The sequence below is a fragment of the Suricata suricatta genome, chromosome 10, assembly GCF_006229205.1.
Source record: "Suricata suricatta isolate VVHF042 chromosome 10, meerkat_22Aug2017_6uvM2_HiC, whole genome shotgun sequence".
In the NCBI taxonomy this organism is placed as follows: Eukaryota; Metazoa; Chordata; class Mammalia; order Carnivora; family Herpestidae; genus Suricata; species Suricata suricatta.
Genome location: NC_043709.1, coordinates 50,119,782 through 50,135,545, shown reverse-complemented (window position 1 = coordinate 50,135,545; position 15,764 = coordinate 50,119,782). Strand labels below are relative to the sequence as shown.

At 38.4% G+C, this 15,764-nt stretch overlaps 1 protein-coding gene across 2 annotated transcripts in view; it reads left to right on the top strand.

Annotated features, from left to right (window-relative positions):
* TBK1 (TANK binding kinase 1) overlaps positions 1 to 15,764 on the top strand; it is a 47,529-nt gene that overhangs the window by 26,951 nt on the left and 4,814 nt on the right. For both annotated transcript variants that reach the window (XM_029954491.1, XM_029954490.1), the window contains exons 10-20: positions 568 to 626; positions 1,205 to 1,296; positions 5,512 to 5,613; positions 6,382 to 6,460; positions 8,712 to 8,833; positions 8,920 to 8,996; positions 10,327 to 10,366; positions 10,873 to 10,974; positions 11,084 to 11,180; positions 11,707 to 11,813; positions 12,035 to 12,106. In XM_029954491.1, the coding sequence (XP_029810351.1) occupies positions 568 to 626; positions 1,205 to 1,296; positions 5,512 to 5,613; positions 6,382 to 6,460; positions 8,712 to 8,833; positions 8,920 to 8,996; positions 10,327 to 10,366; positions 10,873 to 10,974; positions 11,084 to 11,180; positions 11,707 to 11,813; positions 12,035 to 12,106 (949 nt within the window). The remainder of the gene's footprint in view (positions 1 to 567; positions 627 to 1,204; positions 1,297 to 5,511; positions 5,614 to 6,381; positions 6,461 to 8,711; positions 8,834 to 8,919; positions 8,997 to 10,326; positions 10,367 to 10,872; positions 10,975 to 11,083; positions 11,181 to 11,706; positions 11,814 to 12,034; positions 12,107 to 15,764) is intronic.

Sequence of the window (15,764 nt, the reverse complement as noted above, 5' to 3'; positions counted from 1 at the left end):
TACTCCATTGTGTATATATATACCACATCTTCTTGATCCACTCATCAGGTGATGGACATTTAGGCTCTTTCCATGTTTTGGCTATTGTAGAAAGTGCCACTATGAACATTGGGGTAATGTGCTCCTATGCATCAGCACTTCTGTATCCCTTGGGTAAATCCCTAGCAGTGCTATTGCTGGGTCATAAGGGAGTTTTATGGATAGTTTTTTGAGGAACCTCCACACTGTTTTCCAGAGCGGCTGCACCAGTTTACATTCCCACCAACAACGTAGGAATTTAAATTTAAAGAGAAGTGTTGAGCTTGTTTTATTGGAATATATTTAAGAAAAGAACTAACGTCCTTAGAAATAGTTCACGTAATTTTTTAGTTGTGAGGGAATGAGCATTTTTGCTTCAAGTGACTTTTTTTTAATCAGGAAAAGAACATAAAAGAGTTTTGTTACTAACATTTAATTTGGGACTAATTTAGGGGTTAATGCTTTATTTAGAGAGTGTTATATGAAAGCTATAGTAATTAATTCAAAATACCTTATTTCTGATTTTAATTATTTTACTTCATATTTCAGTTTCCCTCCCTAAAGTACATCCACGTTATGATTTAGATGGGGATGCTAGCATGGCTAAGGTTAGTGTTTAATTAAATTACTTTGTAAACATCTGAATTAAAATGTATTATCTTTACATATGCCTATATGATTTAGGAAGTTATTCATTTAAATTATTATCCATTGCTGATTATTTTGTGGGTTTTTAAAAAAATTTTTTTAACATTTATTTATTTTTGAGAGACAGAGCATGAGCCAGGGAGGGGTAAAGAGAGAGGGGAGGACACGGAGTGGGCTCCAAGCTCTGAGCTGTCAGCACAGACCTCGATGCGGGGCTCCAACCCACGGACCATGAGATCATGTCCTGAACTAAAGTCAGATGCTTAACTGACTGAGCCACCCAGGCACCCCTCTTTCTTCTTTGTATCTTTTCCTAAACTCCTAAGGAAATTTTCTCTATTGAGACAGTACATGTTCAACATTATCATGTTCAGGATGAAATCTGTATTGTATCTGTCCTTAGCTTTTAGAAATTGGTAATTTGTGTTTTTAAATTAACCGGATAAAAATATGTAAGCTTAAAAATTTTTATGTAAAAAATTTTATTATCCTGTACCACAATTAGCTCCAGATACTGACATTTGTGTTTCTTCATTAGGCAATAACAGGAGTTGTGTGTTATGCCTGTAAAATTGCCAATACCTTGCTGCTTTACCAGGAATTAATGCGAAAGGGGATACGATGGTTGATGTAAGTAATAGACTGAAATTTGAAAGTAAGTGGTAACTACTCCATCATTGACACTTTACCTCTTCAGACTAAGATGGGTCAAGTGCTTGGGGTTTTTTATTGTTTGGTTTTGTTTGGTTTTTAAAGATTTTATCCTTTTCTTTCTTTCTTTCTTTCTTTCTTTTTTTTTTTTTTTTTGAGAGAAAGAGACAGAATGTGAGTAGGAGAGGGCTAGAGGGAGAGAGAGAAAGGGAGAGAGAGAATCCCAAGCTGGCTCCATGCTCTGTGCAGAACCCAACATGGGGCTCGATTCGACGCACTGAGTCCAATCCCTGAGGTGAAGTCAAGAGTCAGATGTTCAGCTGACTGAGCCACAGAGGCTCAGTCCTAAAGATTTTATTTTGGGGACAGCTGGGTGGCTCAGTCAGCTAAGCGTCTGACTTCTGCTCAGGTCATGAGTTCACTATTGGGTTCAAGCCCCACCTCTGGCTCCGTGCTGAAAGCTCAGAACCTGGAGCCTGCTTCAGGTTCTGTCTCCCTCTCTCTCACCCCTTCCCCTCTCCTGCTTTGTTTCTCAAAAATAAATAAAACATTGAAAAAAAAGAAAGACAAAAATAAGATTTTAAGTCATTTCTACACCCAGTGTAGGGCTTGAACTCAAGACCCTGAGATCAAAAGTCACATGGCTCCACCAATTGAGCCAGCCAGGCACCCCTTCATGTTATTATAATATATTCGTTTCACATTTAGCGTACAAAACATTTAGCAACTACTTTTTATTTGATTCGTACAGCAGCTTGTGAGACAGGACAAATAATATCTGAATTTAAAACTTATGCCACACTGTGCACACAGTGTGATGGTAAATGAATTATTTTTCCAGGGACTTTGACTCGGCTCTCATTTCACTATCTTGGTAGGTAGGCTTTGGCGTTGTTACAATCCAAAATAGTCTGGACTTGTTCTAGAGTTCTAGCCCCAGGCAGTCACTCATATGCTTTCTGTCTGTATCGATCTGTTTATTCGAGACACTTCATATAAATGAATTACACGGTGGAGTACATGTTCACCTTGACAAGCAATGAAAGCTGTTTTTTTAAGTAAATCATATCATATAGTTATTCTAGGTCAGAATATTGATTATCTAATTAAGTAAAATATCTTTCCTGAAAGTGACCCTAAGAAATATTTTATGGATGAATATGACTTGCCCTTTTTTTTATTTTTCATGATTTGTAGATGTTATCTTTCCATCTGATAGAGAATAAATGTCTCTTTCGAGCATCATGCCTCTGGTTTCTATAGACCATCATTTAAGGCTTTTGAATTTTATACACACATAGCGATGGCCTCGTGTTCCCTGGGCTCATAATGCTCTTCGGCTTCGTGCTGGTGGCAGTTTGTCTGTACCTCCCTCACAGCTCTCCTTTCCCTTCTTGTAAAAACATGTATGAAGCACTTCATCATTCTCGTTCTGCTGGTGCTTTAAGAAGAAAAAAGAATGATACTTTTGTCCCTTCCCACTTTTACATTAATCTCATAAATTTATGGGTTTGGTTTTTTTTTTAGGTGTTCACTTATCCAGCTTGTAAGCCTATGCTTTTTCTCTTTCCATTAAGAAGGCTTTTTGTTTTTACTAAATAATTTCTGGGAAAATCTGAGTGTTGACTCCATTTACTTTTATGGTGTTATAACCAACAACTTTTGTTATCTCCCACAGTCACTGCTCTACAAAGCTTTTATTCCTTTTACCTATTAACTTTTAGTTAAGTCATGAGAAATAGCTTTTTGTTTTGTTTTGGCTTTTTATTTTGGGTGGTTTTTTTTTTTTTTTTTTTTGAAAATAGTTTTTAATGTAGACCACTGCTGGCAAACTTTTTCAGTTAGTAAGTTTTTTTCCTTTTTATTTTTCACCAATAAAGAACTTATTTGAAATATGTTTCTGTTCCATGTTTCAAACATGACAATTTTGTATTAGAAATACAGCTCTCTGCCTCTAACTACAGGGGATATTTGCTCTGATAATTAACCAAAATTAAAAGGATCCAAAGAGATAGAAGAGTGACCAAAGAAAGCCTGTAATGGTCTATGAACTTAAGTTCCTGTCTCTCATACTCCTTTGTTGTTGTTGTTTAATTGTCTTTTAATCAAAATATATTCTTTTTCAGGAATAGAACTTAGTGATTCACCAGTACACATAACACCCATTGCTCATCCCCAACAGTGTCCTCCTTAACGCCCCTCACCCCTTCAGCAATTCCCCCATCCAAAACCCCACCAGCAAGCCTCAGCTTGTTCTCTGTATTTAGAAGTCTCTTATGGTTTGTCTTCCTTTCTGTTTTTATATTACTTTTACTTCCTTTCCCTTATGTTCATCTGTTTTGTGTCTTAAATTTCACACGAGTGAAATCATATGGTATTTGTTTTTCTCTGACTTATTCTGCTTAGCATAATATACTCTAATTCTATCCACATTGTTGCAAATGTCAAGATTTCATTCATTCTGATTGCTGAGTAATCATTCGTTCTTCTGTTGATGAACATTTGGGCTCTTTCCATACTTTGGCTATTGTTGATAGTGCTGCTGTAAACATTGGGGTGCATGTGTCCCTTCAAATCAGCATTTGTATCCTTTGGATAAATACCTAGTAATGCAATTGTTGGGTCATAGGGTCTCTATTTTTTTTTATTTTTTGAGGAACCTCCATCCGGTTTTTCAGAGTGGCTGCAGCAATTCGTCTTCCCACCAGCAGTGCAAAAATGTTCTTCTTTCTCTTCATCCTCACCAATAATCTGTTGTTGCCTAAATTGTGAATTTCAGCCATTCTGACAGGTGTGAGGTGGTATCTCATAGTAGTTTTGATTTGTATTTCCCTGATGATGAGTGATGTTGAGCATTTTTTCATGTGTTGGCCATCTGGGATGTCTTCTTTGGAAAATTGTCTGTTTGTGTCTTTTGCCCATTTCTTCACTGGATTATTTGTGGGGTTTTGGGTGTTGAGTTGATAAGTTCTTTACAGATTTTGGATACTACCCCTTTATCTGAATATCATTTGCAAATATCTTCTCCCATTCCCTCAGTTGCCTTTTAGCTTTGTTGATTGTTTCCTTCACTCTACAGAAGCTTTTTATCTTGATGAGGTCCCAGTAGTTCATTTTTGCTTTTGTTTCCCTTAACCTCTGAGACATGTCAAGTAAGAAGTTGCTGCAGCCAAGGTTTAAGAGGTTGTTGCCTGTTTTTTCTTTAGGATTTTGATGGTTTCCTGTCTTATGTTTAGGTCTTTCATCCATTTTGAGTTTATTTTTGTGTATGGTATAAGAAAGTGGTCCAGGTTCATTCTTCTGCATGTCACTGTCCAGTTTTCCCAGCACCATTTGCTGAAGAGACAATCTTTATTTCATTGGATATTCTTTCCTTCTTTGTCAAAGATGATTTGGCCATATGTTTGTGGATCCATTTCTGGGTTCTGTAGTCTGTTGCATTGATCTTGTATCTGTTTTTGTGCCACTACCATACTGTTTTGATAATTACAGCTTTGTAATACATCCTGAAGTCCAAGATTGTGATGCCTCTAGCTTTGGTTTTCTTTTTCATAACTGCTTTAGCTATTTGGGATCTTTTCTGGTTCTATACAAATTTTAGGATTGCTTGTTCTAGCTCTGTGAAGAATGCTGGTGGTATTTTGATAGGGATTGGCAGTTAGTAATCCAGTTAGTAAATATTTTAGTCTTTGTGGGCCATATAAGGTCTCTTCTTTATTTTGTTCTTACAACCTTTAAAAATATAAATATTCTTAGCAAAAACAAACATCAGACCTTAGTTTGTTGACCCTTAATGTAGACCAAAAGCCCTCCAGTTTTATTATTAATTATGTCATCCTGCTTCTTCATAGATCACAATTTATGAGCAGTAAAAAGTAATTCTGGCGGTAGAAAGCATAACACATCTGGCTTATTTGTGTGATTGTAGTTTAGTTTATATTCTTTAATATAATTTTAATGCCTTGGATTTCTAAACTATTAATCTAATAAGTAGTAACTAATGGCCTGTGCCCTTGATATCTATGAGGGTCACAGAGATGCTTTCAGTAATAAAAAGTGAATTGGCAAGACTCAGGCAAAGGGAAACAGAAATGATTGGCTTTCATAATGTGACAAGACTGTTAATAAATTTGTCTGAAGAGTAGTAACAGCAGTGATGGGCGATAAACTAATGAGAATATTATTATCTTTTAGAGAATTAGTTAAAGATGATTATAATGAAACTGTTCACAAAAAGACAGAAGTTGTGATCACACTGGATTTCTGCATCAGAAACATTGAAAAAACTGTGAAAGTGTGAGTAGATTACATCCTTACCAATAGTGAAAATGTTAAACATTCACTTATTTAATTATCCTTGGTTCAGTAGAACATGCTATGCAAGTGTGTGAGTCAAGACACCACCTAGACCGAGTACTTCCTCACAAAGCCAAAATTATTTAGTTGTCTCAGTAAGAAATGAACATTTGGTGGCATTTCTCCTCCCCTTTACAAAGGAAAATGTAATCTGATATAGAAACATCTCATTTTTTAATCTTGTGCAAAGCAGACGCTCTGAATAGGAAAATATAGAGCCTGCAGTCAACAAAGGAAGTAGGAAGAGGTATTCTAGAACTGTATTTTGGTAGTAGCTGTAGAATTTGGGGATTACTTTTAGTTTACTGTTACTTATTAATCTTATCCCTGAGACTGGGTTTTGAAACAATATTTTAGACTTCCCTCTTCCTACCCTGTATTATTTGTACTGCAGAGTAAATACAAGAAAGGAGATCAGTATGACCCCCATTCTGCAGTCTAGTATTTTGACCATTATTCTGGCATAAGTCTGTTGGAAATTAAGTTGTCTTTTATATTTTGTATAAAAATTTATATGTAGTAGTATATAAAATTCCTTCTTTACAGAGACATCAAGTTTTCTTTGAATCTGTTGTTTGTAGGCTTTACATTCAGTGTTTTAGTCTTAAATAGTTATGATAATAAAAACTCAGGTATAATTTATAAAACATTTTTAAATCTGTATATTCATTATACTCATTTGATTTTCCCATACTTGTTTTCATACAGATATGAAAAGTTGATGAAGATCAACCTAGAAGCAGCAGAGTTAGGTGAAATTTCAGACATACACACCAAATTGTTGAGAGTGAGTATTTACACAATTATGGTAGCCATTGGCTCATAACCTGTCCTTCTGCTGGTAAGATTAGATCTCACCTTTCCTAGGAAGATGATATCCCTGAAGGATCTCCAGAGAAGGAGTAGCCTTTTCCCATTCTTAGGAACTATTTACAGTATTTAAAAACCCTTAGTGACATGAAGTTCTTTATGATGTAGCTGCTTTACTTTAAGTACTTTTCTCTCTAAAATCTCTCTCAAGTCTCCCTTTAAAATCCATGATGCTCAGGGCACCTGGATGGCTTAAGTTGGTTAAGCATCCAACTCTTGAGGTTTGTGTTCAAGCCCCATGTCGGTTACAGATTGCTTAAAAATAAAACTTTTAGTGGGGCGCCTTGGTGGCTCAGTCGGTTAAGCCTCCGACTTCGGCTCAGGTCAGATCTCACATTCGTGGGTTCGAGCCCCGCGTCGGGCTCTGTGCTGACAGCCTGCTCAGAGCCTGGAGCCTGCTTTCGGTTCTGTGTCTCCTTCTCTCTCTGCCCCTCCCCCTCTCATGCTCAGTCTCTCCCTGTATCAAAAATAAAAACATTAAAAAAATAAATAAAAATAAAATTTTTAGAAAAATTATTTTTTTCTAAAAATAGCTCATACAGATTAATAAGGAAAACATTAAATCTGCAGTAAATAGCATTTAAAAATGATTTTAAAACAAATGCATCTGACAGAACTCTTGAATAAAAAGTTTAGCCACAGCAGCAGTAATAGAAAATTGCAGAGGGGCACCGGGGTGGCTCAGTCAGTTGAGCATTCAGCTGCAGCTCAGGTCCTGGTCTCACAGGTGGTAAACTTAAGCCCTGTATCTGCGCTGTCAGCGCGGAGCCTGCTTCAGATCCTCTGTCTCCCGCTCTCTGCCCCTCCCCAGCTTCTGTGCCCATGCACACTCTGTTTGAAAAATAAATCTTAAAAAAATTAAAAAAGAAAATTGCATTTTGTAGTAACAATCAGGTACTATTTTTGTCTCTCAAATTAGTAAGGCTTAAAAATGATAGCACCGATGCTGGCACCCTCGCCCTCGTTTGTTGCGGAGCGGCTGTGTGCACCGCCGCTTCGTGGGAAGAGTGGTGTATCAGACCCTGAACACATTCATGCATATTTGCCCTCCGAGTCTGACCGTATCCTTTCCTCAAAAGTTTTATAACTGTGATAAGCAGTAAATTTACTAAGCTTAAAAAGGACAGGCTCTTAAATGAAGTTTATTTTCAGTTTTGAGAGGAGTTACTTTGGCCTCTAAACAAAGAGAAGCCAGTGTTGCACACCTACATTTACATGTGGGGCTCTGCTAATGGTCCTCCCGTTTGACTTTCACAACGACTCTGGGATAAGGTGTTAACCGTATTTTACAGGTAAAGAAGCAGAAGCTTAATTGAATAACTAAAAGTATTTTGTACGTATAGGGCACCTGGGTGGCTCTGTCGGTTAAGCATCTGACTCTTGATTTTGATTTGGCTCAGGTCATGATCGCAAGGTTGTGGGGATTGAACCCCGAGTGAGGCTCCACGCTGAGTGTGGAGCCTGCTTGAGATCCTCTCTCTCTATTCCCTCCCTCTTTCTCTCTATTACTCCTCCTTTACCTCTGTCCCGTTCCCCATCGCACTCTCTCTCTAAAAAAAAAAAGATATTTTGTATATTCTTTAAGAAAGGAGACTTAATCTAAGAAATGTTTTATAAAATGTATTAATACTCATGTTGTTTTTGTTTTCCTTTTTTAGAGAGAGAGCACGAGCAGGGGAGAGGGGCAGAGGGAAAGAAAGAGATAATCCCAAGCAGGCTCCACACTGAGAGTGAAGCCTCATGCAGGGCTCGATCCCACGATCCTGGGATCATGACCCAAGCAGAAATCAAGAGTCAGATGATCAACCAATTGAGCCACTCAGGTGCCTCTAGCTAATCTCTTGTTTTATTACTATATGATACTCTTTGTGGAAAATCAAACCAGGAAAGTGTCCTTGCATTTAAAAATAAAAGTAATTTTTCTGGGGCTCCATGCTGAGTGTGGAGCCTGCTTACAGGATTCTCTGTCTCCCTCTGCTCCTCTTCCTAGTTCACGCGCTCTCTCTCTCTCTCTCTCTCTCTCTCTCTCAAAAAAATAAATAATTTTTATCACTTTGAATTGACATAATCTACAAAAGAAGTGTGATTCAGACTTAGGCTCTGTTAGCATTCTGATTATCATTTCTGTATTTTGCTGCTCTGTATCTGAACCCGTTGGTTTTATTTAGCTTTCCAGTTCTCAGGGAACAATAGAAACCAGTCTTCAGGACATCGAAAGCAAATTATCTCCAGGTGGATTGCTGGCAGACACATGGGCCCATCAAGAAGGCACTCATCCAAAAGATAGACAGTAGGTTATGTAACTTTGTTGGTAGTTTTTTCTCGTCTTTTTCACATTGACTCCTTAAATTCATTTGGATTTTTTTTCTTATATAGTGTAGAAAAGCTACAAGTCCTGCTAAATTGCATCACAGAGATTTACTATCAGTTCAAAAAAGACAAAGCAGAACGTAGTAAGTAAAACCTGCCATTTGTTGATCTAATGAATCAACTCCAATAGTTGTAATTCAATTGAATTGATTTGGTATATTTGTAAGCGTGGCTCCTTAAGTTATTTATTTCAGAGACTTGATTCTGTTGGGAAAGAAGCTGAATATACTAAAACTTATTCTTAAAGACAAACTTTTAAGTATTTTAAATCGAGGGTCCTGAACTCTAAAATCTCTAGAGGCCAGGGCACCTGACTGACTCAGTTTGTTAAGCATCCAACTTCGGCTCAGGTCATGATCTCACAGTTCATGGGTTTGAGCCCCATATCAGGTTCTGTGCTGACAGCTTAGAGCCTGGAGCCTGTTTCAGATTCTGTGTCTCCCTCTCTCTCTGCCCCTCCCCCACTCATGCTCTGTCTCTCTCTATCTCAAAAATCAATAAACTATAAAAAAATTTTTTTAAAGATTAAATACAAAACAAAACAAAAAACCAAAATCTCTAGAGGCCAGTCATGTAACAGAAAGGAGAAAGATTGGCCACTGGAGACTGAAGAGAACAGGAGAGGAGATACTCTTGCTAAAGAGGAGAGCCACTGCCCAGACTTACCAGATTCATTGCCCAATCTTCCTGTTCTCAAGACAAGCTGGAAGTACGGATTTTATTAAAAGTCCTGGGGACACCTGGCTGGCTCAGTTGGTGAAGCATGTGACTCTTGATATTGGGGTCATGGGTTTGAGCCCACATTGAGTGTAGAGATCACATAATCAAATAAATCTTTTTTTAAAAAGGAAAAAAAATCCTGATTTTAAATGTCGGCAGTTAATTTTTTTTTTTAACATTTATTTATTTTTGAGAGAGACAGAGCATGAGCAGGGAGGGGCAGAGAGAGAGGGACACACAGAATTGGAAGCAGGCTCCAGCCTCTGAGCTATCAGCACAGAGCCTGACTTGGGGCTCAAACTGGCAAACTTTGAGATCATGACCTGAGCTGAAGTCAGACGCTCAACCAACTGAGCCACCCAGGTGCCTTTTTTTTTTTTTTTTTGATGTTAACACTGTACGGATCAAATAAAAGCATTTGTGGGCCTTATATTTAGCCCATGAGTCATGGGTTTGTGACATCTACTCTAAACTCTTTGCCTCTTTGGGGTGCCTAGCTGGCTCAGTGGACCATACGTCTCTTGATCTTGGGGTTGTGAGTTTGAGTCCCACGGTGGGTGTAGGGATTACTTAAAAATAAAATCTTAAAAAGCAAACGTTCTTGCCCTTTTAGAAGTCATAACTTCAAAAGATAAAAACTTTTGCATGATTTTGTGATTCTACATTTACAGAAGTAATATTTCTTATTTGTAGGACTAGCTTATAATGAAGAACAGATCCACAAGTTTGATAAGTAAGTGTCCATATTATGCTTAATAATTGTTTTTAGGGTTATGTTGTTAATATAATTCCTCTTGAAGTTGAAATTAATTACAAGAAACAATACATTTTCATCTTGGCTTTACAGAATTGTTACCAGGTATGTACATATTTGAGGTCCACGTGTCTGGTCCCTGGTTGAGAGGGGAAGGGGAAGGGGGATGGTAGGTGTTCTTCGCCCTCATGTGCCCTCTTTGTGGAAGGACACACAACGGAGAGCACGGGCCAGGCCAGGCTTCGCCGCCGCCTCGCCTTAGCTTCGTGAAGTAAATACTTGGGGCCGTTCTCCATTACGAACCTTCTCTTTCACTCCTTGCTGCTATCATGTCACTCTTAGAAACTTTCGGCTTTCTGCTATAAATATTCTAATGCCATGACAGTCTTTATTAGAAACATAAGTTTTATATATTTGAAAAGTTTTTAATATTGGGAATAGAAATCATGACATTGCTTTAAGCCTGTGATTTTTCTAAATTATAGGCAAAAACTGTATTACCATGCAACAAAGGCTATGACCCACTTTACAGATGAATGTGTTAAAAAATATGAGGCATTTTTGGATAAGTCAGAAGAATGGATGAGGTAAGTAGACTTAGTGGTTGACTGCACAATATACAATTCAGTGAATATTGTACATTTTAAGTAAGATTAATATTAGACTGCTTATTAATTGATTCTTTTTGGTTTTCAGAAAGATGCTTCATCTTAGGAAACAGTTATTATCCCTAACTAATCAGTGCTTTGATATTGAAGAAGAAGTCTCAAAGTATCAAGATTATACGAATGAGGTATAACTGAAAAGTAGAAAAAATATATTTTTTCAAACGATTGAAAAGGGAGAAACAGGACATAATATGCCTTATATTCACGTCTTTTTACCCATTTGTAATATGTGTTTTCAGAACTTGGATGTTTTACAATTAAAAGCATATGACAAAATAAAATATTAAAAAAATTTTAAAGCATATGATATATGATTCTTTTATCATCTCTAAGAAAAGTTTTCTTTAGGGGCACCTAGGTGGCTTGGCCAGTTAAGCGTCAGACTTAGACTCAGGTCATGATCTCACAGTTTGTGAGTTCGAGCTCCATGTCTGGCACTGTGCTGGCTCTCTCACAAATATGAATAAAACATTTTTAAAAGATTTTTATTAAGCTCATTTAGAGTATTGATTTAAGTACTGCATCATTCATGGTTTTGAAATTAAAATTTAAAAGCTATAAAAGACTTATTAAAAACCTGGAACATTTGATGTAAGATCTATAGTTTGTACTTTGTTCAGTGATTGGTGTGCATTTTTTTTAATGTTTTAGTTACAAGAAACTTTGCCTCAAAAAATGTTTTCAGCCTCCAGTGGAATCAAACATACCATGACCCCAATTTATCCATGTTCTAATACATTAGTGGAAATGACTCTTGGGTAAGAACTTTATTATTTGGTAACTATGATGTTTCTTTTCATTTTTATTTCAGTTTGTGATCTTGCTCTTTTACTTTGAAATTTTTGGTATTTGTGGTGAATATAGTTCCTAATGTATTTAATGGCTTAGTTCAAGCAAGAGAACTAAAACATGATACAATTGTAAAACATTTGCCTACTACTTTTGAGCAGAGACATTTATCCCTATTTTGTTTGTATAGTATGAAGAAATTAAAGGAAGAGATGGAAGGAGTGGTTAAGGAACTTGCTGAAAATAATCATATTTTAGAAAGGTGAGTAATGGAAATACCATTCTGCCCTGTGATTTTCCATGCAGTGAAGCACATGTAGATCTAAACCTGTGCCTGTCTGTCTGCAGTAGTAGGTTACGTAGCGGGAAAAGGAGAGATACCAACTCAGAACTCTTACGTTTTGTGATTTCCATGGTGCCTTTTCATGTGCTTCAGGTTGCTTGGATAAAGACCACGCAACTGTGATTGATTCCATTTTATACTGTAGCACTAGTTAATAGATTTATTTGCTTATTTGAATCAGTTTGTGAAAATGAAAATCTTGTCACATTGTTTTTCATACATTTTCTCGTTAGAATCGGAATTTTAAATTTAGGAATCAAAATTGCTTGTAAGAGATGCCCACCTGGCTGGCTCAGTCAGAGCACGCAACTCTTGATCTTAGGGTTGTAAGTTCGAGCCCGACACTGGGTATAGAGGTTACATAAAAACAACATCTTTAAACAAAGAGAAAGCGTGGCTTGTAAGGTGCTGGTGCTCTGGTGCTCGGTAACTTACCAGCCCTCTGCGGGCCTCCGTGCAGGCGAGCGCCATCTGTCAGTGCAGCTCCGTGGGAATGGGCGGCCGCTTTTCCGGTGAATCCTCCGAGACCAGGGCGGGGCGCCTGGCTGGCTCAGGCAGAAGAGCATGTGACTCTTGATCTTGCAGTCGTAAGTTTGAGCCTCATGTTGGGTGTAGAGATTACTTAAATAAATAAAACTTCAAAACAAAAAAAGCTTCATAGATCAGGGAGAGAGAGGGTTGGAAAACACCCAGAGCTAGTAAACGCACGTTTGGATGCTGTTTCCTCATCCCAGTTCCTCAGGGAAGTGAAGGAGTATTTGGCCTTCTAGTAGAACCCCCTTCTCTTTGAAGCCCTTACGTGCCTATCGCTATGTTCTCTAATTCCTAGAATACTGATTAAAAAGACTTCACGTTTGGTGACGTTTGGTATGCTTGCAGGGCTCTGTAACAGTGCACTAGCTTGCTCCACACGCACTCCGGCCTCATCCATGAGTGGCAGGCGCTGACGTCCATGCCCAGAGACGGAGATGGGAGCTAGCGCTGGAATCTAGCCTCCAACTTCCTCATGCATTCTTTTCCCCACTGTAACTGTTCCCGGAAATAAAAAGACCAAGGACACTTTCCTGGAGTTTAGAAAGATTATCAGGAAGTCACATGATTTTTGAGCTATGTGCAGAAAGTTATTTGACACTTTTTTGTTTTGTTTTGTTTTAGAGAGAGCACAGGTGGAAGAAAGGAAGAGAGAGAGAGAGAGAGAGAGAGAGAGAATCTTTAGTGGTTCCACACTCAGCACAGAGCCCAACGCAGGGCTCGATCCCACCACCCTGGGATCACAGCCTGAGCTAAAATCAGGACTTAGACGCTCAACTGACTGAGCCACGCAGATGCCCTGACACTTGTTTTTGTTTTTTTAAGATTTTACTTATTTTTGAGTAATCTGTACACCATATGTGGGGCTCAAACCCACAACGTTGAGATCCAAGTTGTATGCTCTACCAACTAAGCTAGCCAGGGTGCCTCGTTCAACACTACTATAGTGTTATCAACTTTTTTTTAATGAATTGGTTTTTAGAATATATTCTATAAAGATTTCATACAGTATATGATTGTAAAAATCTGAAAACGGAAGGGTCTACCTGCCTTTTCTCATGGTCCCCTCCCACCCCCACAGAAGTAGTTACTATTAGTTGTGCACATATGTTTTATGAGAATGGAATCATTCTTTTCATACTGGTTTGGTCTTTTTTCATTTAAGACTGTATATCATTATGGCAACTTTTTCATGTCTGTACATATAACTCTATTTTTTTCTCATGTTCTTTCTTTCTTTTTAAGACTTTTTTTTTTTTTTTTTTTGAGGCAGAGACAGCATGTGGAGGAGGGATAGAGGGAGAGGAAGAGAAAATTTTAAGCAGGCTCCGTGTTCAGCACAGAGCCTGACATGGGGCTCAGTCCCACGACCTTGAGATCATAACCTGAGCCAAAATCAAGAGTCGGATGCTTAACCCACTGAGCCACCCAGGCGCCCCATTTAAAGAGTTTAAGTAATCTCTATACCCAACGTAGGGCTCCAGCTCACAACCCCAAGATCAAGAGTTGCATACTCTTTTGCTCATTTTCAACAGCTGCCTATTACACCAGTGTGTGGCTCTCCCATATATATTTGGCTCTCCTATTTGTTGGAGATTTAAGTTGTTTCTAATTTTTCTCAGTTATAAACCATGCTTCAGTGAATGTATTTGCATGTATACCTTCATATACTTGTGTAAGATTATTTGAGGGAATGACGTTCCACAATAGCTCAGTCAGTTGAGCATCTGACTCTTGATTTTGGCTTGGGTCGTGATCTCACAATTTGTGGGTTCAGGTCTCACTTCAGATTCTATTCTGACAGTGAGGAGCCTGCTTAGGATTCTTTCTATCCCTCTCTGCCTCTCTCCTACTTACTCACTTTCTCAACCATGTCACATGCCTGGTGGCTTAGTTGATTGAGTGTCCAATTCTTTGGTTTCAACTCAGGTCATGATCTAATGGTTCGTGGGTTCTGCACTGATGGCATGGAGCCTGCTTGGGATTCTTTTTCTCTGCCTCTCTCCCTGCTCCTTCCCCATTCACACATTCTCTGTCTCTCCCAAAATAAATAAATAAAAACTGTATAAATAGGGGCACCTGGGTGGCTCAGTCAGCTGAGCATCAGACTTCGGTTCAGGTCATGATATCGCAGTTCACGAGTTTGATCCCCACGTCGGGCTTTGTGCTGGAAGGTCAGAGCCTGGAGCCTGCTTCAGATTCTGTCTCTCCCTCTCTCTCTGCCCCTCCCCTGCTTGCACTTTCTCTCTCTCTCTCTCTCTCTCTCTCTCTCTCTCTCTCTCTCTCTCTCTCTCTCTCCCTCTCCTTCTCTCTCTCTCTCTTTCTCAAAAATAAGTGGAAACATTAAAAATATTTTTTAACTGTTTAGATAAAAAAAGGAATATTTGAGGGATCAATTTCTAGGTGTTTCTAGATGTGGAATTGCTGTCAGAGGGTACCCCATCTAAATTTTGCTAAGTATTAGTAATATTTTTCTTTGTTGTTTTTACTATTTTGAGAGAGACAGAGTGCAAGTGGGAGAAAGGGGGAGAGAGAGGAACCCAGGCATGCTCCAACAGTCAGCACAGAGCCTGACATGGGGATCAAATTCACGAAACTAAGATCATGACCTGAACCGAAATCAAGAGTTGGATGCTCACCCAACTGAGCCACCTAGGCACCCCAATTTTTCTTTTTCTTTTTTTTTTTTTTAGTTTACATATTTATTTTGAGAGAGAGAGAGCGTGTGGGGTAGGGGCAGAGAGAGAGACTCCCAGCAGGCTCCACACCAGCAGCACTGAGCCCAAACCAAGAGTTGAACACCTGACCAACTGAGCCACCCATGCGCTCCTGTTTATTCACATTTATACATGGGTGTGTGAATTGTCTCTGTGGGTTTTTAAATCTTCTTCGTATTGGTTCATAGCAATTACATAGTAATTATCTAATTTTTTTAGTACCCAATTTAGTTTCTTCACAACCTTCGCTAAATATCAGCAAGGAGCAAAGAGAAGAGACTGTTAAGTAACACTTTAACAAGCTTTTATACTCACTCTCTGAAGTTGTA